This window comes from Salmo salar, chromosome ssa06 (assembly GCF_905237065.1).
Source record: "Salmo salar chromosome ssa06, Ssal_v3.1, whole genome shotgun sequence".
Classification (NCBI taxonomy): domain Eukaryota; kingdom Metazoa; phylum Chordata; class Actinopteri; order Salmoniformes; family Salmonidae; genus Salmo; species Salmo salar.
This window is the reverse complement of record NC_059447.1, coordinates 15091660-15119344: the sequence shown is the minus strand read 5'-3', so window position 1 is coordinate 15119344 and position 27685 is coordinate 15091660. Positions and strand designations below refer to the sequence as shown.

The 27685-nt window shown below is 42.8% G+C and overlaps 1 protein-coding gene across 2 annotated transcripts in view; it reads right to left on the bottom strand.

The window, feature by feature from the left end:
• Window positions 1-26816, bottom strand: part of LOC106606399 (transmembrane channel-like protein 6) — a 31678-nt gene extending 4862 nt beyond the window's left edge. Inside the window, exons 1-15 of one of the 2 annotated variants that reach the window (XM_045719840.1) lie at window positions 26367-26816; window positions 23686-23810; window positions 23002-23157; window positions 21308-21463; window positions 19510-19618; window positions 19248-19323; window positions 18833-19090; window positions 18240-18442; window positions 17699-17843; window positions 16614-16757; window positions 15206-15378; window positions 11108-11198; window positions 4085-4182; window positions 1815-1910; window positions 1555-1630 (exon numbers count right to left, since the gene is read on the bottom strand). In XM_045719840.1, the coding sequence (XP_045575796.1) occupies window positions 1555-1630; window positions 1815-1910; window positions 4085-4182; window positions 11108-11198; window positions 15206-15378; window positions 16614-16757; window positions 17699-17843; window positions 18240-18442; window positions 18833-19090; window positions 19248-19323; window positions 19510-19618; window positions 21308-21463; window positions 23002-23157; window positions 23686-23810; window positions 26367-26419 (1959 nt within the window). In that variant the 5' untranslated portion in view covers window positions 26420-26816. The remainder of the gene's footprint in view (window positions 1-1554; window positions 1631-1814; window positions 1911-4084; window positions 4183-11107; window positions 11199-15205; window positions 15379-16613; window positions 16758-17698; window positions 17844-18239; window positions 18443-18832; window positions 19091-19247; window positions 19324-19509; window positions 19619-21307; window positions 21464-23001; window positions 23158-23685; window positions 23811-26366) is intronic. The other variant, XM_045719841.1, reaches the window with a different exon arrangement.
• Between the last annotated feature and the right edge of the window lie 869 nt (window positions 26817-27685).

Here is a 27685-nt window from a genome sequence, read left to right as displayed (position 1 = left end):
ACCCGATTTAATCTGGTTACCACTCCTACCCAGTAACTAGAATATGCATATACTTATTACATATGGATAGAAAACACCCTAAATTTTCTAAAACTGTTTGAATGGTGTCTGTGAGTATAACAGAACTCAAATGGCAGGTCAAAACCTGAGAGATTCCTTTACAGGAAGTGGCCTGTCTGACCATTTCTTGAACTTCTTTTCCATCTCTATCATTTACTAAGGATCTCTGCTCTAACGTGACACTTCCCACGTCGTCCATAGGCGCTCAGAGCCCGGGAAAAAACAGAATGTCGTCATTCCAGCCCCAGGCTGAAACACAATATCGCCTTTCTCAAGTGGCCGATCAAGGGACACTGGGCTTAGGCGCGTGACCCGACCGCCCCCGCCTTTGGGATTTTTTCCTCTGTTTGCCGAAAAGGAGATTCCCTGTCGGAATATTATCGCTTTTCTACGAGAAAAATGTTGTAAAAATTGATTTTAAACAGCGGTTGACATGCTTCGAAGTACGGTAATGGAATATTTAGAATTGTATTGTCACGAATTGCGCCATGCGCGTGACACTTCTTTACTATTTCGGATAGTGTCTGGAACGCACGAACAAAACGCCGCTATTCGGATATAACGATGGATTATTTTGGACCAAACCAACATTTGTTATTGAAGTAGCAGTCCTGGGTGTGCATTCTGACGAAGACAACAAAAGGTAATCAAACTTTTATAATAGTAAATATGATTATGGTGAGTGCTAAACTTGCCGGGTGTCTAAATAGCGAGCCCGTGATGCCTGGGCTATGTACTTAGAATATTGCAAAATGTGCTTTCACCAAAAAGCTATTTTAAAATCGGACATATCGAGTGCATAGAGGAGGTCTGTATCTATAATTCTTAAAATAATTGTTATGCTTTTTGTGAACGTTTATCGTGAGTAATTTAGTAAAATGTTAGCGAATTCCCCGGAAGTTTGCGGGGGGTATGCTAGTTCTGAACGTCACATGCTAATGTAAAAAGCTGTTTTTTGATATAAATATGAACTTGATTGAACAAAACATGCATGTATTGTATAACATAATGTCCTAGGGTTGTCATCTGATGAAGATCATCAAAGGTGAGTGCTGCATTTAGCTGTCTTCTGGGTTTTGGTGACATTATATGCTGGCTTGAAAAATGGGTGTCTGATTATTTCTGGCTTGGTACTCTGCTGACATAATCTAATGTTTTGCTTTCGTTGTAAAGCCTTTTTGAAATCGGACAGTGTGGTTAGATTAACGAGAGTCTTGTCTTTAAATAGCTGTAAAATAGTCATATGTTTGAGAAATTGAAGTAATAGGATTTTTAACATTTAACGCAAGCGTCCCACCTAGCCCATAGCTTACCTAATCGTTTGTCAACACTTTTTGGGCCTCTGGTTATGACAAGTGCAGAGTTTAGACATGACCTCTTTAGAGGAGTGTACCACTGTCACTGAAATAGTCACACTGGTTGAGCTCTGAGCTGGGGCCTACCTTTACTGTGTAATGGTTACATTGGTGGAGCTCTGAGCTGGGACCTATCTACCTTTTTCATATGGAACAACAACAACAGCTTGAGGATCTGCACAGCTGGGAGTAAAGGAGTGAAGAGCACGCCTAGCCTGTGGGAAAAGATGACAGAAGGAGACATAAATACCACAGAAACCTCAATGACATTATCATCAAAAGAAAGAGAGACGACCCAGGGCTGACGGCACCTGCAGCATCTAACGTAGCATGACAAAAACAATTATGTCACAGAGATACGAGGTGAGACGACTCATGTCATGCGAACAGGCATTTTACCAGGTGAGGGTTTGCCCATAGATGAGCTCGAGTACGTTACGGGCGATATCAAACACTGGCTTCCTCCTTCTCCTCAGCACTCCTTGAGCAAACAGCCTATGGGGAGGAAACAGAGTGGAGTATCAGTACATTTTACAGGAATTCTAAACAACATGTTCAGCAGGTCTACCATGCACAACTTCTATAAAAAAGGTATACTTATTTACAATTTCCATTTCACAAATACACTTTGGCAGTTACAACTTGAACATACTATACAGAATGACTGCAAATATGACGAGAACAGAAATACAATCACATACAAATATTACAAAAACCTGTATTGGTTACTGTTTAGCTGTCTGACTAATGAAGGTAATGAACTCTTGAACCATCCTTCAAAAGACTGTAGAGCACAGTCAACATTAAAATAGTAGTGTCAGTACATCTCACAGTAAATAGGAAACAAACAAACATGTTCAAGCAGTTCTGGCACTCACAACTTCACCACCGACTTCCTCAGAAATTACCCAGAGAGCATGTCAAGCACAGTGAAAATAGAATACCAGTTACATCGCACATGAATTATCAACACAAACATCTTCAAAACATGCTCAGCTGGTCAGTCACTCAAATATTTCCAGATAGAATCTCCAAAGAGCAAGTAGAGCGAATATGAAAATAGTAGAATACACAGTACCAGTCAAAAGTTTGGACACACTCATTCTAAACCTACTCATTCAAGGTTTTTTCTTTATTTTTACAAATGTTCTACATTGTAGAATAATAGTGAAGACATAACTATGAAATAACACATATGGAATCATACAGTAACCAAACAGGGTTTTAGATTCTTCAAAGCAGCCACCCTTTGCCTTGACAGCTTTGCACACTCTTGGTATTCTCTCAACCAGTTTCACCTGAAATGCTTTTCCAACAGTCGTGAAGGTGTTCCCACATATGCTGAGCACTTGTTGGCTGCTTTTCCTTCTCTCCGCGGTCCAACTCATCCCAAACCATGTCAATTGGGTTGAGGTCAGGTGATTGTGGAGGCCAGGTCATCTGATGCAGCACTCCATCATTCTCCTCCTTGGCCAAATAGCCCTTACACAGCCTAGAGGTGTGTTGGGTCATTGTCCCACTAAGCGTAAACCAGATAGGATAGCATATCGCTGCAGAATTCTGTGGTAGCAATGCTGTTTAAGTGTGCCTTGAAATCTAAATAAATCAATCACTGACAGTGTCACCAGCAATGCACCCCCACACCTCCTCCTTCATGCTTCACGGTGGGAACCACACATGCAGAGATCATCCGTTAACCTACTCTGCGTCTCACAAAAACATGGCAGTTGGAACCAAAAATCTAAACATTTGGACACAGACAAAAATAAAGATTTCCACCGGTCTAACGTCCATTGCTCGTGTTTCTTGGCCCAGGTAAGTCTGTTCTTCTTATTGGTTTCCTTTAGTAGTGGATTCTTTGCAGCAATTTGACCATGAAGGCCTGATTCACACAGTCTCCTCAGAACAGTTGATGTTGAGATGTGTCTGTTACTTGAACTCTGTGAAACATTTATTTGGGCTGCAATTGCTGAGGCTGGTAACTCAAATGAACTTATCCTCAACAGCAGAGGTAACTCTGGGTCTTCCTTTCCTGTGGCGGTCCTCATGAGAGCCAGTTTCATCATAGCGCTTGATGGTTTTTGCGACTGCACTTGAAGAAACTTTCAAAGTTCTTGAAATGTTCCGGATTGACTGACCTTAATGTCTTAAAAAGTAATGATGGACTGTTGTTTCTCTTTGCTTATTTGAGCTGTTTTTGCAATAATATGGACTTGGTCTTTTACCAAATAGGGCTATCCCCCTACCTTGTCACAACACAACTGATTGGCTCAAATGCATTAAGAAGAAAATAAATGACAGAAATTAACTTTTTAATTTAAATGCATTACAGGTGACTACATAGAGAATGCCAAGAGTGTGCAAAGCTGTCATTAAGGCAAAGGGTGGCTACTTTGAAGAATCTGAAATATATTTAGATAAATATTTGCTTAACATTTTTTTGGTTACTACATGATTCCATATGTGTTATTTTATAGTTTTGATGGCTTCACTCTTGTTCTACAATGTAGAAAATAGTCAAAATAAAGAAAAACGTTTCCAAAGTAGTAGGCGTGTCCAAACTTTTGACTGGTACTGTAGGTTAACACAAACAAATCTCCACAACATGGGGATACAGAGGGGAGTATCAGTACATCTTACAGGAATTATTACCACAAAACACTTCTTACTTCCAAATAAATTCTCCGAAGACTGTGTTGAGAACCGTGAATATGAAATCCACGAGCAGGAAACGATACAGCTCCTGACCAACAAAGCTCTCCCAGCACTGTAGAGACAGACCAAGATACCAAAGCCAAAAGTTCCATTACAACAACTGTGATGGGAACTCATTAACAGACTAATTGTCATCTGAAAGAGTCTATACTATCCCAAATATGGGAACTCATTTTGTGGGACAGCAAAATTGCTTCACTTGCAAGGCCTACATTAGGAGGTGTGTGTGTGTGTGTGTGTGTGTGTGTGTGTGTGTGTGTGTGTGTGTGTGTGTGTGTGTTTGTATTGGGCACGGGGAGGGGTAGTGAGTTTTTTTACATATATTTTGTATTGGGCACAGGGGAGAGTAGTGAGTTTTTTTTATATATATATTTTGTATTGGGCACAGGGGAGAGTAGTGAGTTTTTTTTATATATATATTGTATTGGGAACAGGGGAGAGTAGTGAGTTTTTTTATATATATTTGTATTGGGCACAGGGGAGAGTAGTGAGTTTTTTTTATATATATTTTGTATTGGGCACAGGGGAGAGTAGTGAGTTTTTTTAAATATATATTTTGTATTGGGCACAGGGGAGAGTAGTGAGTTTTTTAAAATATCTATTTTGTATTGGGCACAGGGGAGAGTAGTGAGTTTTTTTTATATATATTTTGTATTGGGCACAAGGGAGGGTAGGGAGTTTTTTTTCCACTGATTTACATTTTGGTCTTTTGCAGGTTTTATAATATAATTTCTTCCATCCTTGCCAAATGTCCTCATGCAAGCAGCCTCCCCTAGATCAAGGAGTTTTGGTACTTCCCTTATGCACTTGCTTTTCTGAGCTCTATCCACCATTCAGTGATAATAGTTATAGTTGGATCGTATGTCCATATCTGTAATAGTCAATCATACCACACATAAAAGCATTGAAAGCTGCATACATTTTCAATATGAATCCAGAAGAACAAAAAGGAACAGCTGATAGGCAGCAGAGAGGCCTGGTGCATCATTGCGCGTGAAAGAACAGTTAAGCCATGAAACACACAGGTCAAAAAGCTCACCTATTGATCTTGTTATTAAGGGACAATAGAATGATCCCACCTAGACTACAACACTACAATTAATAATTGCATTATTGTTTTCAAGTAAGTACAACATTCTACTCTAGGCTGCAGTGAATATGTACAGTAACTTCAATAATGGCGCAAAAGCCCTGTGGTTTGAATGTTTAATTCCATTTGGATCAGTTGTTGGTCTACTCTGGACAGTCTGTAAGGTCTAGAAATGCACAGTAGTAGGCTAGTCTGGCTGTATTTTTACTTCTGATACTGAGATGTGTTATCTGTTGCAGATCATCATTCTCCCAAGTCGTCCTATTATAAAATGTGGCCACATACAGTATTCTCCTGGCATGCTCAGTTATTCAGGAAAGCTTCATGTGCGCTCTGCCTCCTCTGCAATCCAAACTACTATTCCTCACACACCTACAGTGCATTCAGAAAGTCTTCAGACCCCTTCCCCTTTTCCACATTTTGATATGTTACGGCCTTATTCTAAAATGGATTAAATAGTTTTTTCCCCCTCATCAATCTACATCAAGAACCAACGCTTTAATGTAGCCTAAATATTTCTAATTTTACTTTTAACATGCATTACCTTTTAAATGTGGAATTAACACACCCAGTCAATGTTTTAATCTGATTAGGCTACTTCTAAACTCTCCTGTAGGTCTGCGCACGTTTGTCCAGAATATCATTCCAGTATCCTCAAAATGGCTTGACATTAACCAGGTTTCCATCCAACCTTTTTATGCATACATGTTGGATAAAAATGTCACGGCGTCATGGGAAAGCATGCTGTTTATTAGGATACAGATGAAATAAGTTATGAGGAACTTCACAGGGTGGTGAAAGTGCACAGTGATGAGCTTGATGCTCCTTTCAATAAATATCGAGGATCTTATTCTGGTGACATGATGATTGGCTGATGTTTGACAAATATAAATATTCTCATCATGTAGTAGGTTATACCCCCACTGTATCTGTGAGCTGCTGGCTACAGTGGGTACAGAGTGGGTACATTCGCTACAGCTACGCATACTTCGTGACACAGCCATCAGTAGGCCTAGAGATGAAAATGCCATGGAAACCGATTTCACTTTATTTTTTATTCGGTACATGGGAAATTAACGGCAAAAGTCAAATTTGATGGAAACACAACTCTGATGGGAAAATGAGCATATAGTTTTGATGCAGATTTTAGAATATTAACATGAAAATCTGTTGCCAATTGGATGGAAACCTAGCTAGACACCATAAAGACTCTGGCAAGTGCGCTAGTCCAGTGTAACTTTGATTATGCCTGCACATCATGGTTCACCAGCAGTCCCAAACATCTAAAGAACAAGCTACAGACCAGCCAAAACAAGCTCGTAACAATTGCACTTAAACTCCCTCCTCATACTCACATGGATGTCAAGCATTTTGCTGTCTCTCTAATGTGTCTGTATCTATGTAATTGTATATGTATTTATGTTAAAAATAGGGACCACAATGGAAAATAAGTCACCGACTTTATTGTGCAATACCGGTCACTTAAAAATCCATGTACTGTGTGCACACACACACACACACACACACACACAACCGTTCAAGAGTTTGGGGTCATTTAGAAATGTCCTTGTTTTTGAAAGAAAAGCAATTTTTTGGTTTCTGTGTAGACATTGTCAATGTTGTAAATTACTATTGTAGCTGGAAACGGCAGATTTTTAATGGAATATCTACATAGGCGTACAGAGGCCCATTATCAGCAGCCATCACTCCTGTGTTCCAATGGCACGTTGCGTTAGCTAATCCAAGTTTATAATTTTAAAAGGCTAATTGATCATTACAAAACCCTTTTGCAATTATGTTAGCACAGATGAAAGCTGTTAATCTGATTAAAGAAGCAATAAAACGGGCCTCCTTTAGACTAGTTGAGTATCTGGAGCATCAGCATTTGTGGGTTCGATTACAGGCTCAAAATGGCCAGAAACAAAGAACTTTATTCTGAAACTGTCACGTTCGTGTGTATAGACGGACCAAGGCGCAGCGTGAGTAGCGTTCCACATCTTTTATTAGAAAGTGAAACTAAGCAAAATACAAAAACAATAAAGAATAAACGAAACGTGACGACAATGCAACTACACATAAACAATATCCCATAACCCACAAATGGAAGAAAATGCTACTTAAGTATGATCCCCAATTAGAGACAACGATAACCACCTGCCTCTAATTGGGAATCATACAAATCACCAACATAGAAAATCTAACCTAGAACCCCACATAGAAATAAATAAACTAGATCAACGCCCCAGTCACACCCTGACCTACTCCACCATAGAAAATAAGGACTCTCTATGGTCAGGACATGATATTACCCCCCCCCCCCCAAAGGTGCGGACTCCGGCCGCAAAAGCTGAAACCAAAGAGGATTAGGGGGGTGTCTAGTGTCGGTGGCGGCTCTGGTGCAGGACGAAGAACCTTCTCATCCCGTGGATCCGCCAGCATCGGAGGTGGCTCTGGTGCGGGACGAAGAACCCGCTCATCCCGCAGATCCACCAGCATCGGGGCGGCTCTGGAGCGGGACGAAGAACCCGCTCATCCTGCGGGTCCAGCCATGGACCCAGGCTGAACACTGTGCCTGGACTGGGCACCAATGCAGAAGAAGACTCTGGCCTTGGAGCTGGACTGGACGCTGTGCCTAGACTAGGCACCAATGCAGAAGAAGACTCTGGCCTTGGAGCTGGAGGTCCCGAACCGTGGGAACCGTCGCCGGAAGCTCCGGCTTGGGAACCGTCGCCGGAAGCTCCGGACTGGGAACCGTCGCCGGAAGCTCCGGACTGGGAAGGCGCACTGGAGGCCTGATGCGTGGGGCCGGCACAGGTGGCGCCAGACTGGTAACACGCACCTCAGGGCGAGTGCGGGGAGCAGGCACAGGACGTACCTGACTGGGAAGGCGCACTGGAGGCCTAGTGTGTGGAACTGGCACAGGTGGCGCCAAACTGGTGACACGCACTTCAGGGCGAGTGCGGGGAGCAGGCACAGGACGTACCTGACTGAGGACACTCACTTCAGGGAGAGTGCGAGGAGCAGGCACAGGACATACCTGACTGGGAACACGCACTTCAGGGAGAGTGCGAGGATATACTGGACCGTGGAGGCGCACCAGAGGTCTGGAGCGTAGAGCTGGCACAATACATCCTGGGCAAATGACCACCTTCGCACGGCAAGTGCGGGGAGCTAGCGCAGGACGCACTGGGCTGTGAAGGCGCACTGGGGACACAGTGCGTAGAGCCGGCGCAGGATATCCTGGACCGAGGAGGCGCACTGGAGACAGGCGCGCTGAGCTGGCACCACCCGTCCTGGACAGATGCCCACTTTTGCACGGCAAGTGCGAGGAGCTGGCACAGAATGCACCGGGCTGTGGATGCGCACTGGAGACACCGTGCGTATCACCGCAAAACATGGTGCCTGACCGGTCACACGCTCCCTACGGTGAGTACGGGGAGTTGGCACTGGACGTACTGGGCTCTGAAGGCGTACTGGAGACCTGGTGCATATAGCCGGCATCAATTGTACAGGAACTTTAACACACTTCTCAGGAAGAGTATGAGGAGCTGACTCAGGTGGCCTCGGACGGCTAACACGCTCCTCAGGGCGAATGCCATGCATACTACGCCAAACCAACAGCTCTCTCTCATCACTCTCCTCAACTTTTGCCGCCCATTCCTCGCTCAATCTGTCCCAATATTCCTCCTCGGTCTCTGACTCACTCCTCGGCTCCGCCGACCACTTCATGTGCCCCCCCCAAAAAACTTTTTCGGGCTGTCTCTCGGGCTTCCGTCATGGTTGCGAACCCCGGAGTCATCGTTGATCCTCCTTCACTGCCTCCGCCTGCTTCCATGGCAGGCGCTTGTCTCCTGCCATGATCTCCTCCCACGTCCAGGAAGCTCTCCACTCTCCTGTGCCCAGGATCCCTGCTCCTCCTGGTCACACTGCTTGGTCCTGGTTTGATGGGATATTCTGTCACGTTCGTGTGTATAGACGGACCAAGGCGCAGCGCGAGTAGCATTCCTCATCTTTTATTAGAAAGTGAAACTAAGCAAAATACAAAAACAATAAAGAACAAACGAAACGTGACGACAATGCAACTACACATAAACAATATCCCATAACCCACAAGTGGAAAAAAATTCTACTTAAGTATGATCCACAATTAGAGACAACGATAACCACCTGCCTCTAATTGGGAATCATACAAATCACCAACATAGAAAATCTAACCTAGAACCCCACATAGAAATAAATAAATAAACTAGATCAACCCCCCAGTCACGCCCTGACCTACTCCACCATAGAAAATAAGGACTCTCTATGGTCAGGACATGACAGAAACTCGTCAGTCTATTCTTGTTCTGAGAAATGACGGCTATTCCATGTGAGATATTGCCAAGAAACTGGAGATCCCGTACAACGCTGTGTACTACTACCTTCACAGAACAGTGCAAACTGGCACTAACCAGAATAGAAAGAGTGGGAGGCCCCGGTGCACAACTGAGCAAGAGGACAAGTACATTAGAGAGTCTAGTTTGAGAAGCAGACACCTCACAAGTCCTCAACTGGCAGCTTCATTAAATAGTACCCGCAAAACACCAGTCTCAACGTCAACCGTGAAGAGGCGACTCCGGGATGCTGGCCTTCTAGGCAGAGATGAAAAGAAAAAGCCATATCTCAGATTGGCCAGTTAAAAGAAAAGATTAAGATGGGCAAAAGAACACAGACACTGGACAGAGGAACTCCGCCTAGAAGGCCAGCACCCAGGAGTCGTCTCTTCACTGTTGACGTTGAGACTGGTGTTTTGCGGGTACTATCTAATGAAGCTGCCAGTTATTAATAATAATAATAAAATATATATATATATATATAAACAATTTAAAAAATATAATTTTAATTGTTTTTATATATATATATATATATATATATATATATATTATATTATTTATATATATATAATAATAAAATATATATATATATATATATAATAATAAAATATATATATATAATAATATATATATATATAATATATAATAAATATATATATATATATATATAATTTTTTTTTAAAGAAAATCAATCAATCCAAACTGTGCAGTGGCCATTTGACAAACGGAAAGAGACATCTGTTACAAAACACCAAAATGACAGTTTAATGACAGTCGGAGATTGTCAACACAAGCCTTCAATACTGGGTACAACTACAAGGTAGGGAGGAATGTATTTCCAGTTGGTCAAGATTGTCAGTCTATTTGTTGTGGTGCTGAAAATGCAAATCATGATGTTGAAGTGCATGAAATTGGTATGCTTTGTTTATTGGTTGTGTGGTGCATTGGGACAGAAACCTGTTGGTGGAAAATTTGTCGCATATATTTGACATAGTTATACATATGGCATTAAAATGTTAAATCTGATTTCGCCCTAGCTGATCATTGTCTGCATCCGGCTCTGATTGTAGTGTAATGAAACAGGCAGGGAGAGTGAGCTCCTCCGTGGTGGTCGGCCAACCCTCAACCTGCATGGCATCAATCGTGCCACAAAAGCATGCTGAAGTGGCAAAATTGATATCCATGTTTATAAACACAGGGTTGCTACAGTTAGTTATTTGTGGTCGTAAACATTATTTTGAGTTAATTCTATGAGGGGGGAGGGTGTGCAATTTATTTTACAGTGAAAAGGGGAGGGTCATGTGAAAATAGTTAAGCTGAGGAGGGAGGTACATTTTTTGTATGACACCTCGAGTTGGACCAGCCCCCCTAATACATTTAGAACTGTCCCCTACTACTACTACTTTGGGCAATAAATTCTTAGCTACTAATGTTTCCATGAAATGGGACCTTAATTTGAAGGTGACATGTTGTTTTATGACAGACAGCATGGTGACAAGAATCAGGTGTCTTACCTGCAGACCATGTTGCTCTGGTTCAGCTGCAATTTTCCCCAGCCAATGGTAGCACAGTACTCCAAGAATGCTCACCTTCAGCAGCAAGTTCCTGTATAAAAACAGGATGTACAGTATCAAGTGTCTCAGAGTAAGAGTGCTTAGGGTCAGTTTATCCCAGCCATACTCAAATGGAGGACTGTGGTCCGGATCCGGACCCAGAACGGGGTCAATACACACAGCGGGTCCTGAATTTTTTGGGGGGGAACTTAGTCAGGCTTTCAATTTGCTGCTGTTGAGTTATAATAGAATGCACAAGGTGCAATTTTGAAATGTGTAAGTCATTCACTGACAGACCTACAGCTATTTACAACTGACAAATGTTCAGTTGTTAAACTACTAGCCCATGTAAGCTAGATACAGTGCATTCAGAAAGTATTCAGACCCCTTGACTTTTTACACATTTTGTTACAGCTTTATTCTAAAAATTGATTAAATAAATAAAACTCATCCATTTACACACAATACCCCATAAATGACAAAGTGAAAACAAGTTTTTACATAAGAAATTTCAATTCGAAATTGAGCTCAGGTGCTTCCTGTTTCCATTGATCATTCTTGAGATGTTTCTAAAACTTGATTGGAGTCCACCTGTGTTAAAGGCACACAACAGTCTATATAAGGTCCCACAGTTGACAGTGCATGTCAGAGCAAAAACCAAGCCATGAGGTCAAAGGAATTGTCCGTAGAACTCCGAGACAGGATTGTGTCGAGGAACAGATGTGGGGAAGGGTGCCAGAAAATGTCTGCAGCATTGAAGGTCCCCATTAACACAGTGGTCCCCATTAACACAGTGGCCTCCATCATTCTTAAATGGAAGACGTTTTGAGTTCTTCTGTGGAGATGGGAAAACCTTCCAGAAGGACAACCATCGCTCCAGCACTCCACCAATCAGACCTTTATGGTATAGAGGCCAGACGGAAGCCATTCCTCAGTAAAAAGGCACATGACAGTTCGCTTGGAGTCTACCAAAAGGCTCTCAGACCATGAGAAACAACATTCTCTGGTCTGATGAAACCAAGAGTGAACTCTTTGGCCTGAATGCCAAGTTTCACATCTGGAGGAAACCAGGCACCATCCCTACAGTGAAGTATGGTGGTGGCAGCATCATGCTGTGGGAATGTTTTTCAGCGGCAGGGACTAGTCAGGATCAAGGGAAAGATGAACGGTGCAAAGTACAGAGAGATCCTTGATGAAGGCCGCTCAGGACCTCAGACTGGGGTGAAGGTTCACTTTCCAACAGGACAACAACTCTAAGCACACAGCAAAGACAACGCAGGAGTGGATTCGGGACATCTCGATGTCCTTGAGTGGCCCAGCCAGAGCCCGGACTTGAACCTAATCGAACATCTCTGGAGAGACCTGAAAATAACTGTGCAGCAACGCTCCCCATCCAACCTGACAGAGCTTGAGAGGATCTGCAGAGAAGAAAGGGAGAAACTCCCCAAATACAGGTGTGCCAAGCTTGTAGCGTCATACTCAAAAAGACTCAAAACTGTAATCGATGCCAAAGGCGCTTCAACGAAGTACTGAGTAAAGGGTCTGAATACTTATGTAAATCTGATATTTCAGTTAAAATTTTCTATACATTCCAAACAAATTCTAGAAACCTGTTTTTGCTTTGTCGTTATGGGGTATTGTGTGTAGATTGAGGGGCTGAAAACACCTGAATCAATTTTAGAATAAGGCTGTAACGTAACAAATGTGAAAAAAGTCAAGGGGTCTGAATACTTTCCGAATGCACTGTAGGTAAGTTAGGCTAACCAGCTACATGTCAGCTAGATAACTGGTTAGCCTAATTTACCTATCTAAATCTTGCAGTTATCGTGGCTGGATTACGTGCCCAGGGCCCCCCATTGATTTTGTTGAGTCACTTAGGTATCATATGAACACACATTAGACATGTAGAATTGCAGGAAATTAGCTTTAAAACTGCAAAATTTTCTCTCTGCCAACAAGAGAGGTTTGAACAGTTTGGGGTCGCACTGTGAGGGGGGGGGGGGTTTGTTACTACGGCAAAAAATGACAATATCCATCCACTGGTTTACCCTTTCAGATCACAAATAATAACATTACATTTCCTGGGAGGAGATGATCCTAGATCAGCACTTCTACTTTGAGAAGCTTGATACACGGCTCCAGATATTGTTAGAGAGGAAGGAACATTTGTTGAGTTTGTTAGGGCACGCTTTTTAAAAACGTACAGCAACGTACAGCAAATATGAGCATTTCTTATTGGACAAGACCAGGTAGTCCCTCTGTTTCAGTTCATTTCCTTCCGTTTGATGCCTAATGAACATGACCCTGCTGTACTACTTTGGCCGTTGGATGGAGAGCTTTATTACAACCCCCCCCCCCCAATTGGGCCTCTGTTAACCACTTTGATAGGAGCATCTAAAAAGGTTTACTCTGAAGTTATGGTATCTGTGGTATAGTATACTTTTATGAAGGGCCCCTTTGATGGTCCATTGACAACACCCTCCCATTTGTACTTCTTGTTTACACATGGAGGGAGTTTCTAGCTCACTAACTGTTGTCCAAACCAGTTGTTAGACCTCTTTGCCTAAGCTGTTGATGGTTTCTTTGTTGCTATCCCTGGTTTTGCTTAGCCCTGTTTATTTTCCAATACCCAACATATTCAACATGTATTTGATCAATTTCACCTACTGCAGTTGAAAAAAAACTTGCCCAGTTTTCCAATTGATTTTTACGTCTTCCACTTCTGTATTTCATCACTAGGTGGAGACATTGACCATAGTAACCCACACCTTGAGTACCACCCTGTATGGTCCACCACTGTCTCATTAGCACCATCAGCTGAAGCGGGTTCTCCCCAATTGTCTTCCCCGTGCACCTATATGAAACTTGTCCATTCCCTTTGTGATTATTTTGACGGCTGAAACGTCAATCTTTTAAACTTGCCTAATAAAACTAAGAATTTTGAATGGTGAGCCAGCGTTGCGCCTTTTCCTGTCCAATGATGTTTACACATTTTTAGGTTTCACTTCGACTCACGTTGCTTGAGGACCCTCTACTTCTTTCCAAACGGTATCTCTTTTTTTTAATATAGTGAAAAGTAAACAAGACTCAATGGTTGTGTCTGTGTGAAACATCTTGTGATTGTGTTATGGGCTCATGTACAGACCAGTTAACTTGACATCTGAAATAACTCAAGACGAAACTTGACAAGCCATTCAGAATACCTCCCATTGGGTTCCACTGTGCACCATGTACCGATACAGGCACTTGTTGGATTGGCTTTCTGTCCATGTAAGAGCCAACAAAATGTTCCCTGTGCTACTTGATTATATGGGAACGTCTTTGGGGAAAGATGCATACATTTGAACCTCCTTAGAACGTTTGTTGCTTGTCAGTCATGCTTTGAATTAAAAAGGGACATTACACTCGTCAGATGTTTTTCTGTAGACTGAAGATTTGTCCACATTCCACACTACTGGTTGTGTAGAGCTAGCAGTATGCTTCAACCCCCAAATTGTTTTAAAATGTAACCTTTATTTACTAGGTAAGTCAGTTAAGAACAAATTTTTATTTTCAATGACGGCCTACACCGGCCAAACCCGGACGACGCTGGGCCACTTGTGCGCCACCCTATGGAACTCGCAATCACACCCGGTTGTGATACAGCCTGGAATCGAACCAGGGTGTCTGTAGTGACGCCTCAAGCACTGAGATGCGCCACTCGGGAGCCCATTAATGTCACAATCCAAAATGAATGGTAAATATAGGCTAAGCAACATGTAATTTACATATTTTTATTCATATTGGATTGTGACATTAGCTCTGGTAAGATAATTCACCAACTTAACTTGTTGGACAACCAGGGTTGTACATTTGTCATTTTCACCAAAATTAGCTGTTTTTCCAGAAAGCCCAGTTGGAAGATTCCCAGAATCATGAGGGAATAAGCAGGAAATCCAGAATCCTTCAACCAGGAATTTTGGGAAAAATATTGGAACTTGGGGAAAGTTACCAGAATGCTAATGTACTAATATGTGTCAAACACTGAACATCTCTGAACACAGTTCTAGTCGTATTTACCTGAAGATGGAAACATAGAGACATACAATGGGCGAGTTGAAGTTCTCCATCCAAGACATGAGGTTGAAGAGACCAGGGAGGAGCAGGTTTCCACAGGACACAACCCCAGGCAGAGCCAGCAGACGAGCCTCATGCACCAAACTGACCTCCCCCTCTGCATCCTCAAGTCTCCTCTGGTCATATTGAAGGAAAAACATTAAACAAAGGACTGTCTTGTCAAGAAGAGAGAGTGTAACAAAATAGCAGGAGTGTTGCATAGGCCTACAGTAGAGACCAGGTGTGCTGGAGGCGTTATCCTTTGGGCACAATGTTCAGAACATTGTTGCTATGAATATTAGTTGGGTGGGCAGTGGTGGCAGATCAGTCTTCTCAACTCCTATGGTCATTGTCAAACGTACAACCATAGGAGTTGGCTATACAGAACAAACAGATCTGTGACCTGGCTATAGAAACACTGCAGTGCAGACAGACATTAAGGTAAGAACAAGCAAGGCTCTACATCACTGACTATAGTCTGGTCCTCCCAGATCTGTTTGTGTTATTTGGCATGACAAAGTCCATAGACGTGGACTATACACCACAGATCTGGGACCAGGCTTCTGACCTACTCCAACATTGAGAATGTTGCATTCCATTCGAGTAGGCCCCGAGACATCTCCCTGTTTTGATTTGCAGGCAACAACATGTCTTAAGCTGCTTTCTGATTTCACAATGTGATTTCCTCTGTTGACTCACCAAAGTATAATTCTGCAACAAACAAAACGTTCCTGTCTGATTCTCAGAGACAAACTCTGAAAAAACCCTATCCCCAAAAACTGTGGCAATACTTGAAAGTAAAGTGGCGATAGCCCTCTTCCGATAGCCACCCGCTAACTTACTACTTAGAAGGAAGTTATGTATTGCCAATATCCACACACTAACTTACTACTTAGAAGGAAGTTATGTATTGCCAATATCCACCCACTAATGTTCTACTTAAAAGGAAGTTATGTACAGTGTTGGGCAGTGTATTCTATGTGGTATGCTAGTATGAAAACTGGAAGGTAGCTAATGGGCTGGTGTGACAACATCAGCAGTGGGTCAGTGACAGAGTAAGCTCTCTCTTTCCTTGGTAAAGGCTCATCTACCTTTGAGAGAGCAGCCACAAAAAACTCTGGCAGTAATACCCCTATTGTGCAAGCCTGAACTGTACTGTGCTGGTACGTATAGCCCATTTTCTTTCCACATTGTCTTCTCCAGCACAGTGCCAGCAGCTATAGAGGATGCCTAACTAGGCCAGTGCAGTACAGCTCATGCTTGGCTCAGCAGTGTGAAAAGGGTGCAACAGTTTAGCTGCGGCTGGATTTGCATAGCGTTCTATGGTGTGATACGAGTCCCCCCCTCCTCCCTACCACACACACACACTAACCAGGTGCATGTCCTTGGCAAAGCAGTGGATGCCGAGTGCACAGAAGAAGGTGCTCCCCAGAGAAATGCTCCATGCTAGCAGGTGCACTGCCATCCCAGAGAGCCTGCCCTTCTCCTCTCCACCTTTCACCTCCGACAACAGCTCCTGGAAAGAACGAAGAGACAGTCTATTTATTTATTTAACAAGGACAGTACACAATGACCAACAATCCGACAATAAAGCTCATTTTCATCAGTAGCCAAACAGTGTTTGTGAATGTAGAGTCAGTGAAACTACAACACTGAAAAATAACTTTCCCAGTCAGTATTTTAATCTGCGTCATAATGTGGTTCCTTGTTCCTAACTTAGTCTTATTTGCACATCTTAAAATGGATGCATATTCTTGTTTGTTGACACTAGGCAAGAATGTAGCTTTCTATAGGCACGTTACACCACAAACACCTAGACCTACATCCTGTGTGTATTTCAATACCAGCTAGAACAGTTGTATTTTAGATACTGTAGATATGCAGATCTATCAGAGGCAAATTGACAGACTGGGAGTAGCCTTCAGTCTCTGACTGACTGACTGGGAGTGGCCTTCAGTCCCTGACTGTGTGCATAGAATAGACTGTGTGCATAGAAGAGCTTGATCAGGCCTTTATCCTATCTGTTCTATTTTGTTTGTTACAGTCTACGCAGGATTTTGCTCCTGCTATTACTAACATCCCTGATTCAAATGATCAGCAAATGATCATGGTTCATCACACCTTAAACAAATGATCATGGTTCATCACACCTTAAACAAATGATCATGGCTCATCACACCTAAAACAAATGGTCAGTGAATCATAGACCACATTTGGCTGAATAAGGTGTATTAGTGATGGGCTCGTGCAAAAACTTGCACACCTGTTGACGTTAGCTCTTCAGCACTGGAGTTGGAAACCCCTGGGTCGTGTTCATTAGGCACAAAATGGAATAAACAGACTGAAACAGGGAGGGACTACCTGGATTTGTCCAATAAGAAATGCTTATTTGAGTTTTGGGCTGGAATTTCTTTTTTTTACATTGTGAGCCCTAATGAACATGATCCTGTACCGTACCTTGAGCTGGGTGGTGATATTCTCCGACTGCAGCCTGACAGACATCTTCTTGCTGACTTTGAAATCCCAGGAGCAGAAGATTTTTATGGCCAAGTTTCCCTGAGACTTGAACACACGGAAACTCCTCCCAAAGGACTTGGACATGCTAAGACAAGTACAATGAAAACATTTGATTATTCCCATGAAAGACCAACAAAGAGGAAAACGTCACAAATCTGTCCTGCCAAGGCGTATGGGCATTTTCACACCAACACGGACCATAGCAGTTGGCTATAGAGCACAAACAGATCTGGGACCAGGCTAACAGAGATTCCAAATTAATAGATCAGGGTCGTATTCACGTTATGATCAATGGCTGTATTTACACAGGCAGCCCAATTCTGATATTTTGCCGGTAATTGATCTTTTGACCAATTAGATCAAATCTTTCGCCAATAATTGGGCAAAATATCAGAATTGGACTGCCTGTGTGAACGCAGCATAAAAACGATAAACTGATCCTATATCAGCACTTCAAAAGATTTGAGGCCTGTTGTTCAACCTGTAAACGAGGACGATGCCGGTGATAAAGAATGTTATGCCGATGGTGAAGAAGTAGGCTAAGGGAATGTTGTAGGCCATCATGTGTGGGTCACTGGTGGTGCCGCAGCCAGTCCCGGTGGTGGCTTCAGCAGGTCTACAACTGGTGTTGATGGTGGAGTTGGTGTAGTAGCCATAAAACATTAGAGAGTTAGAGAGATAACCCTGAGAGGGAAGAGAGGTGGTGTGGTTTCAGAAACAGACTGACAACACTGATGTAGTGTTTTGATATAGAAGTGCTTTTGCAGGTGCTTTACATTTGTATGGGTGGGCATTGCGTTGTGACATAGCTAGGTATGACAGCAGCTGTTGTTTTATTGGCGTATGCTGGATTTACACTCCACTAGGTGTACTCTGTAGAGGCTCAACAACCACTTTGTGACTTCACCGCACACAGCAGAGATTTTGGTGCATGCCAGAAATTGTAACAACGCAATCGGTCACATTTTGCTAGGACGATCAGTGGAGTTTAAACTTTAGAGTGAATCACATTAAAGTCAAAACCTTGTGGATGAACATAATCTACCAACCAACCAATCATGACCCTCATCTTACCGTGCCGGTGAACAGCTCCAGGCCTGTGACTCTGTGGGAGCTGGGGGTGTGAAGGGGCGGATGGATGGCCTGGGGGAGGACCAGGAACAGTCCGTTGATGAGGAAGAGGAAGACGTTGAAGAGCAGAAGAGTCCTGATGAAGAGAAAGTAGGAGAGCACACCAGTGCCAAAGCGGCCGCCCAGCCTCTTCAAAGCCACCTGCCACAACTGCAGGGAACTGAGGATGAAGAGACATCCGAACAAGATGTGATACAAAGTCTGTGGACACAGGATGCAGAGTTACTTTCATGCCTAACATCTCTGTGCAGAGATTAACGTCAGGCTTGGAGCACTTTCCTCAGATTTTACATCTGAATGATAGCCATGAAATTGCCAACATCATGTTTTATGCTAGTGATAGCTTAGTTATACTCACTCGCTTAAGGAGGCTACAGCATGGAACCTGGCTGCTCAAGATGGACTGTCCAACTTTGTCACTGAATGCAAGTTTCCTAAGGAGAGATGTTGACTGTAAAAGGGGTCTTTAAAGATTCAGCAATGACGAGAGAGAAGGGTTTAAGTAGCTTTCGTGTAATTTGTTTATTGTCAAATTTTACATTGGCATCATGTAAAGCAAATGGTGTCCTGGAACAATTAAGATAATCAATTACAAACAATGAAGAGAATATGGCACACACCTCAGCTTAGTCTTCTCAGCCAGACTGAGGGGCATGGCACGCAGCATACGCACACGGTCACCGGCCGACAGACTCTGAAGATTGTTGACCAGCTCCTGTCTCTTGGTCTCTGTAATCCACACATAAAGTTAAAAGGATACAGTAAAACTTCAATTAAATAGCCCAGGCATTTATTTGCTTCAATCACTGAACACAACCGGCAAATATTAGAGACAGGCTTGCATTTGCCTGGCTATTAAGGGAGCACGCAACTGGCATGCTGACTACAGGAATGTCTAACAGAGCTGTTGCCAGATAAATTAACATTCAATTCTCTACCATAAGTCGCCTCCAACATTGTTTTAGAGAATTTGTCAGTACGTACAACCGGCCTCAACCACAGAACACGTGTAATCACAAAAGCCCAGGACCTCCAGATCCAGCTTCTTCATCTGCGGGATCATCTGAAACCAGCCACACAGACAGCTGATGAAACTGTGGGTTTGCACAACCAAACAATTTCTGCACAAACTGTCAGAAACCGTCTCAGGGAAGCTCATCTGTGTGCTCGTTGTCCTCACCAGGGTCTTGACCAGACTGCAGTTTGGCATCATAACCGACTTCAGTGGGCTAATGCTCACCTTCGATGGCCACTGGCATGCTGGAGAAGTGTGCTCTTCACGGATGAATCCCGGTTTCAACAGTACCAGGCAGATGGCAGATGTGAGGGAAAGCGTTTTGTTGATTTCAACATTGTGAACGGAGTGCCCCATGGTGGCAGTGGGGCTATGGTTATGGGCAGACATAAGCTATGGACAACGAAAACAATTGCATTTTATCGATGGCAATTTGAATGCACCGAGATACCGTGACGGGATTCTGGGGCCCATTGTCGTGCCATTCATCCACCGCCATCACATCATGTTTCAGCATGATGATGCATGGCCCCATGTCACAAGGATCTGTACACAATTCCTGGAAGCTGTACATGTCCCAGTTCTTCCATGGCCTGCATACTCACTAGACATGTCACCCATTGAGCATGTTTGGGATGCTCTGGATTGACATGTACGACAGTGTGTTCCAGCTCCCGCCAATATCCAGCAACTTCGCACAGCCATTGAAGAGTTGGACAACATTCCACAATCAACAGCCTGATCAACTCTATGTGAAGAAGATGCACTGCATGATGCAAATGGTGGTCACACCAGATACTGACTGGTTTTATGAGCCACGCACCTACTTTTTTTCTTTAAGGTATCTGTGACCAACACAAAAAACATGTTCGATACCATTCCACTTATTCCGCTCCGCCAATACCACAAGCCCGTCCTCCCCAATTAAGGTGCCAACAACCTACTGTGATTCCCAGTCATATGAAATCCATAGATTAGGGCCGAATTAAATGTATTTCAATTGACTGATTTCTTTATATGAACTGTTACTCAGTAAAATCTTTGAAATTGCTGCATGTTGCATTTATATTTTTGTTCAGTATAGCATTTTCTAACCAAACCTTGATATCTTTAACTTTTAACAGCAGTCATTCTTGTTGGTACAGCCCATCTCAGCAGAGCATACAAAACAGACACTGACTCCCAGCGGAGGGACAGTCAGGGAATGTTCACTCTATTCAAAGGTTGAACAAGAGGCGCTCACCTCATACAGCACTGGTAAAAAGATCTAAAACTGTCTGGTTTCAAATGCCATACACATTGTACTGTGTCTGTAGTGAGGATGGTAGAAGGCCCCTCAAAGCTGGTGAAAGACTATTGCCTTCAGGGGTGGATGGTGAAGTGGGTATGGGGATGGCATTCACCTTCCTCACAGACATCCTCAGAGTCTGCCTCGATCCCATAGCCACGGATGCTAGGTCTGGAGGAGAGCGAAACATCTTTGGTCTGACGGTGGTACCTGCGCAGCTGAGTAGAACGGATGTTGCACTGGGAGATGATTTCAAGACGACTCTGCTGCCCTGTGTGAGGAGAGACCATTTCCTGAGGTTTAAAAGGAGGAAGATTACATTTTCTACCGGGGTGTATTCACTAGGAACCAAACAGAAACAAACGGACAAAAAAGGGAGGGATTAACCTGAACTTGTTGCACAGCATACATGGTTCACTACGGTGTGCACCGGGAAACTCATCTAATGACATTAATGTACTTAAGACCCCCATTTTGACCATCCAAAAACATTGCTAGTATTAAAACAAGATACCGTAAATTCCGGACTATAAGCCGCAACTTTTTTCCCACGCTTTGAACTTCGCTGCTTAAACAATGACGCGGCTAATATATGGATTTTTCCTGCTTTCAAATTTGTGGGTCCTGACAGCGTGGAGCATTGTCAAAAAATCAACTATCATCAACGGGTTTCAAAAGGCTGGACTGCTGCGTGTTGAAGAGGGCTCAGCGGGGGATTTGCCTCCGGATGAAAGTGACGAGAGCAACAATGAAAACGATCCAATATCGGATGAAGCAATTCTGAGGCTATTCAACTCCGACACCGAAGGAGATGGTTTCAGTGGACAGGAGGAGGAAGATAGTGACCAATGACTTTCTTGGTAGGCTACTGTTTACTGCTCATTTTTTATTTTTTGTTACAAGCCGTGTTTCGTTAAAGCCTATTTATTTTTGTTACAAGCCGTGTTTCGTTAAAGCCTATTTATTTTTTGTTACAAGCCGTGTTTCGTTAAAGCCTATTTATTTTTTGTTACAAGCCGTGTTTCATTAAAGCCTATTTATTTTTGTTACAAGCCGTGTTTCGTTAAAGCCTATTTATTTTTGTTACAAGCCGTGCTTCGTTAAAGCCTATTTATTTTTGTTACAAGCCATGTTTCGTTAAAGCCTATTTATTTTTGTTACAAGCCGTGTTTCGTTAAAGCCTGTGTAAAGTTCATTTGTTTCAATGTACCAGTAGGCACCTGCGGCTTATAGACATGTGCGGCTTATTTATGTTCAAAATAATATATATTTTTTAATTCAGTGGGTGCGGCTTATATTCAGGTGCGCTTAATAGTCCGGAAATTACGGTAATTGGATTATACCCCCAATAGATGTAGATTTCAGAACCATTGTACATATTTAAAATGTGTGTGGTGCGTTTACACTTATCCAGGGCGACTTACAGTAGTGAGTGAATTGGTTGTCATACTGATCCCCGGTAGGAATCGAACACACAACCCTGGCGTTGCAAGTGCTATGCTCTACCAACTGAGCCACATGGGTAACAGGGCAGATACAAGAGGAACTGCAACATTTTTGTACGCTCTCAAAATATCACCCATAGTCTCTTTATGAGTCACACAAAAACCTTTGGCCTGGATCTTGTTCATTAGAGCACAACGTGGCAAAACCGTTTGCAACGTAAAACGAAAACAAGCATTTCTTATTTGGACAAATTCAGGTAGTACCTCACAGTTTCAAGCCGTTTTCTTCCCTTCTGTATCTAATAAACACAACCCCGAGGTTTCCCCTTAACAAACCGGCTTGTGACCGAAAGGATGGTCTCACCGACGCTGCGACTGGGCATGGAGGACAGGACCCTCAGGGTGGCGGCAGACCAGCGGTTCCTGACCAGAAGGTTGGTCTGCATGGATTCCTCACTCCTCTGCAGCCTCCTCTCATCTGCCCGCTCTCTGACATCACTCATCTGGCTGGCCAGCCTATCTGTGGGGAACATATGATTGAATATGATTAATCAGATGATAAAATATATTGAGTAAAAGACACTGCACTGGCCTTGGTCGTGTTCATTAGGGCATGCAACGGAAAAATGCTTTAAAAAAAAATTCAACTGCAAACATTTGTTATTGAACAAGTCCAAGTAGCCTCTCCTTGTTTCAGTCAGTTTTGTTACATTTGGTGCCTAATGAACACGACCCTGGTGGTCGTCTGTTTGTGCTTTAGCCAACTCCTCTGTGTATTATGTTCTTTGTCATACAAGTAGGCATGGCAACGATAAAGACAAGTTGGCTACAGCACAGTATAGGACCAGGCTAATACTGTTATGGATGTAGTGGTTAGAAGGTATCAGTCCTCACCTCAGTGAGCATATCAGTTCACTGGAAAACATTCCACTTGTAACAAACTGGATATGTCCTAAAAGGCAACCGATTGCCTACATAGTGCACTACTTTTGACCAGGGCCCATAGGGAATAGGGTGCCATTTGGGATACAACCACACATAGAAGTACCTCTGCTTTCCGTTGTAAGGACGTCCATTTCCAGGGTTTTAGGACTGCCACTCTCCAGACCTGTTCCCGTCACCCTAATGAGCTGGCACATAGAGTCCTGGGCCGTATCATCACCCCTAAGACTCCTGGTGAACATTGAGCAATGGAATAAAAGAGGGTTATACCAGACAGAGGGCTATGGTACACGTGCATGCATCAACAGACGTCTGGACGGATGAATGGACAGATACTTGTAAATGCGTAAACAAATGACACACACACACACACACACACAGCAGTGTTATTCTAGTGGTTAGAGCATTGGGCCAGTAACCGTAAGGTTGCTGGATCGAATCCCAGAGCTGACCAGGTAAAAATCTGTCGTTCTGCCCCTGAGCAAGGCCTCTCTGATTCAGAGGAGTTGTGTTAAATGCGGAAGACACATTTCAGTTGGACAACTGACTAGGTATCCCCTGTCCTTTATTCCTGGTTTTATCTACATATAAAACACATTCAATATGAATTATGCAACGATTGAGGAAGAAATAGCTCGTGTTTGTCGGTGTTATGTTTTCCAATTCTCAGGACAATGATTAATCAAACTCAAGGCTCCAACTTTCCCAAGGCAACTGGGGTCACTGGAACATATCCAAAAGAGAGAAACAGACCAGAGGACAAATAGAACTGCAGGCTTCAATAACTAAAACATCTGCAAAGACCATTAAAACTAGAGTATCCGTAACATGCAGGCTCACTGCATAATACAGAATATATTCTGGGCCGCCACTGACACCATTCTGTATACATCTGGCCCTTCTTTGGACACTCTGCTAACAAACCTCCAAACAAGCTTCAACACCATACAATACTCCTTCCGTGGCCTCCAACTGCTTTTAAATGCTAGTAAAACTAAGTGCATGCCTTTCAACCGATCGCTGCCCGCACCCTCCCGCCCGACTAGCGTCACTACTCTGGACAGTTCTGACCTAGAATATGTGGACAACTACAAATACCTAGATGTCTGGTTAGACTGTAAACCCTCCTTCCAGACTCACATTAAGCATCTCCAATCCAAAATTAAATCTAGAATTGGCTTCCTACTTCGCAACAAAACCTCCTTCACTCATGTTGCCAAACATACCCTCGTAAAACTGACTATCCTACCGATCCTTGACTTCGGCGATGTCATTTACAAAATAGCCCCCGACACTCTACTCAGCAAACTGGATGTAGTCTTTCACAGTGCCACCGGTTTTGTCACCAAAGCCCCATATACTACCCACCACTGCGACCTATATGCTCTCGTTGGCTGGCCCTCGCTTCATATTCGTCGGCCAAACCCACTGGCTCCAGGTCATCTATAAGACCCTGCTAGGTAAAACCCTGCCTTATCTCAGCTCACTGGTCACCATAGCAACATACACCCGTAGCACGCGCTCCAGCAGGTATATCTCACAAAGCCAACACTTACTTTGGCCGTCTTTCCTTCGAGTTCTCTGCTGCCATGACTGGAACGAATTGCAAAAATCTCTGAAGCTGGAGTCTTATATCTCCCTCTCTTACTTTAAGCATCAGCTGTTAGAGCAGTTTACCGATCACTGTACCTGTACACAGCCAATCTGTAAATAGCACACCCAACGACCACATTCCCATATTATTACTTACCCTCTTGCTCTTTTGCATCCAAGTATCTCTACTTGCACATCATCATCTGCACATCTATCACTCCAGTATTAATGCTAAATTGCAATTATTTTGCCTCTATGGCCTATTTATTGCCTACCTCCCTACTCTTCTACATTTGCACACACTGTATATAGATTTATCTATTGTGTTATTGACTGTACGTCTGTTTTTGTGTAACTCTGTGTTGTTGTTTTTGCCGCACTGCTTTGCTTTATCTTGGCCAGGTCGCAGTTGTAAAAGAGAACTTGTTCTCAACTAGCCTACCTGGTTAAATAAAGGTGAAATACAAATAAAATAAATAAATAAATAAATACATTGAAAATCATTTTTCTGTTAAACAAATTCTGTGTACACTAACTACTAAAACCACATATAAAGTATGTAGAACAGATAATGGAGCTATACTTTTTAAATAAGACTGTCTTTGAGAACTAACATTCACTAAAATAAACACTAGACAGTCTGGGAGAATCTAACATTCACTAAAATAAACACTAGACAGTCTGGGAGAATCTAAAGTTCCTAAATGTCACTGCAATAAATAAGCACTTTTTTCAACTTCCACTGTCCTCCAAAAGCTCTCTTTGCTTCAGTTTGCTCCTAAAATCAACCTTGGTTAGAGAGCGGCAGTGTTCCCTTCCCTTATAACCATACAGTAGTTGGACAGCGATAAAGGAACTTTTGAATGGGATGTTTAGACCTTGACTAATCTCTTGCGAACAGACTGCATAAATATAAATGGTACCATAATCCAGCATCTGACCAAATTACACAGCATTTTTGTTCTGGGTTAACTGAGATTAGACCTTGACTAATGATGTTCTATGCACCAACTATGTACAATCAGACAGAGAGAGTGTTTGTGAAACTACAACTAACGACAAGGAACAACAAAGCACACACAATAATGCAGTATCTCCTTAAAAATATGCAACTGTGGACAGACATGGCTCAAAACACAGCTCTACTTTAACATCCCGTCATTAACAGAGAGATGAGAGTAAAGAGCAACTTACTCTAACTCAAGCTCCATTATAGGGCTCAGATTGAAGTCCACACTGTATGCCATCCTCCTGGTCTTCAGTCTGCGTGGCCACACCTGTCTGTCTGTATCATGGACTTACCTTTTTCCAATCACAGACAGAAGCATAGGGGAGCCCACCAAGAAGAGAGGATTGGTGGAACAGAGGTACTGTTGTGTTATATACTGTAGTTAGTGCATCGTCCCAGTCATGTCTTCCAGTTCCCAGGAGAGAGAACTATTAGGAGCTCTTAGTGGGTGGGTTTAGGGTTAGGACTTCGTCTGACCAACTTACACTCTAAAGTCATTATCTACCAAACCGAAAATATGAAGAAAAAAAAACTGACGGAAGGGTTGTTTCACAATCGAAAGAAGACAGAGAAAGCGGTCCCTCCCACAGACCACTATTGTACTCCTTCCTTCCTCCTCCCAAAGACCCTTATCACAGGCAATGTGCCATGTTCACATGTTATCAGGAACTTCCTGAACAGGAATTAAGAGGAACTTGTGGAGGTTAAAAAAAATAAAAACAATCAAGGACTGACCATCCATGATATCAAAATGATTGTTGTAAGCATGCATTAAGGCTATACAGTGTTTGTTTACATTTACTTCATTTACAAACCGAGTAAAACAAGCTTTCGGGTTTTGGTGGGGTACTACAGTTGAGCTAAGCCCATGAGGAATTTAAGTTATATTCTTCAAAAATGTATGTAGCAGTTGCTTATTGCCCCTTTAAGCTCCCTCTTGGATCTAGTTGAGTTCATTTTACTAAAGAAAAACAACACAGAATTTATATTTTTAATAACTCGTTTCTGGAATACCTTTGGATTTTATATAAAGCTATCCAACAAAATGTATTTAAAAAATTCATCCAGAGGCTTCTAAGTGATTGACAGCAGTGGAGGCTGGTGGGAGGAGCTATAGGATGATGGGCTCATTGTAATGGCTGGAATGGAATCATTGAAACGGTATGAAACATACGGAAACCTCATGTTTGACTCCATTCCAAAAATTCCATTCCAGCCATTACACAGAGCCCATCCTCCTGTAGCTGTTCCCAACAGCCTCCACTGATTAACAGCTGAGAATGTATTCATTGTGTTAGTTCCATTTCCACATGTTTCCAGATGGAAACACAATAGAACCAACACCAGTCAGTACACTAAACTTTGATGCATAAGACTTGCATTATCGATGTATGTTCTACCCCTCACCATTTTTGAAGACTTAATTTTTTAAGATTGCCATGCACAGCCCCAAAACACCAATCGAACGCAAGAGATTCTGCCCGTTTGTTCACACCTACGGTGC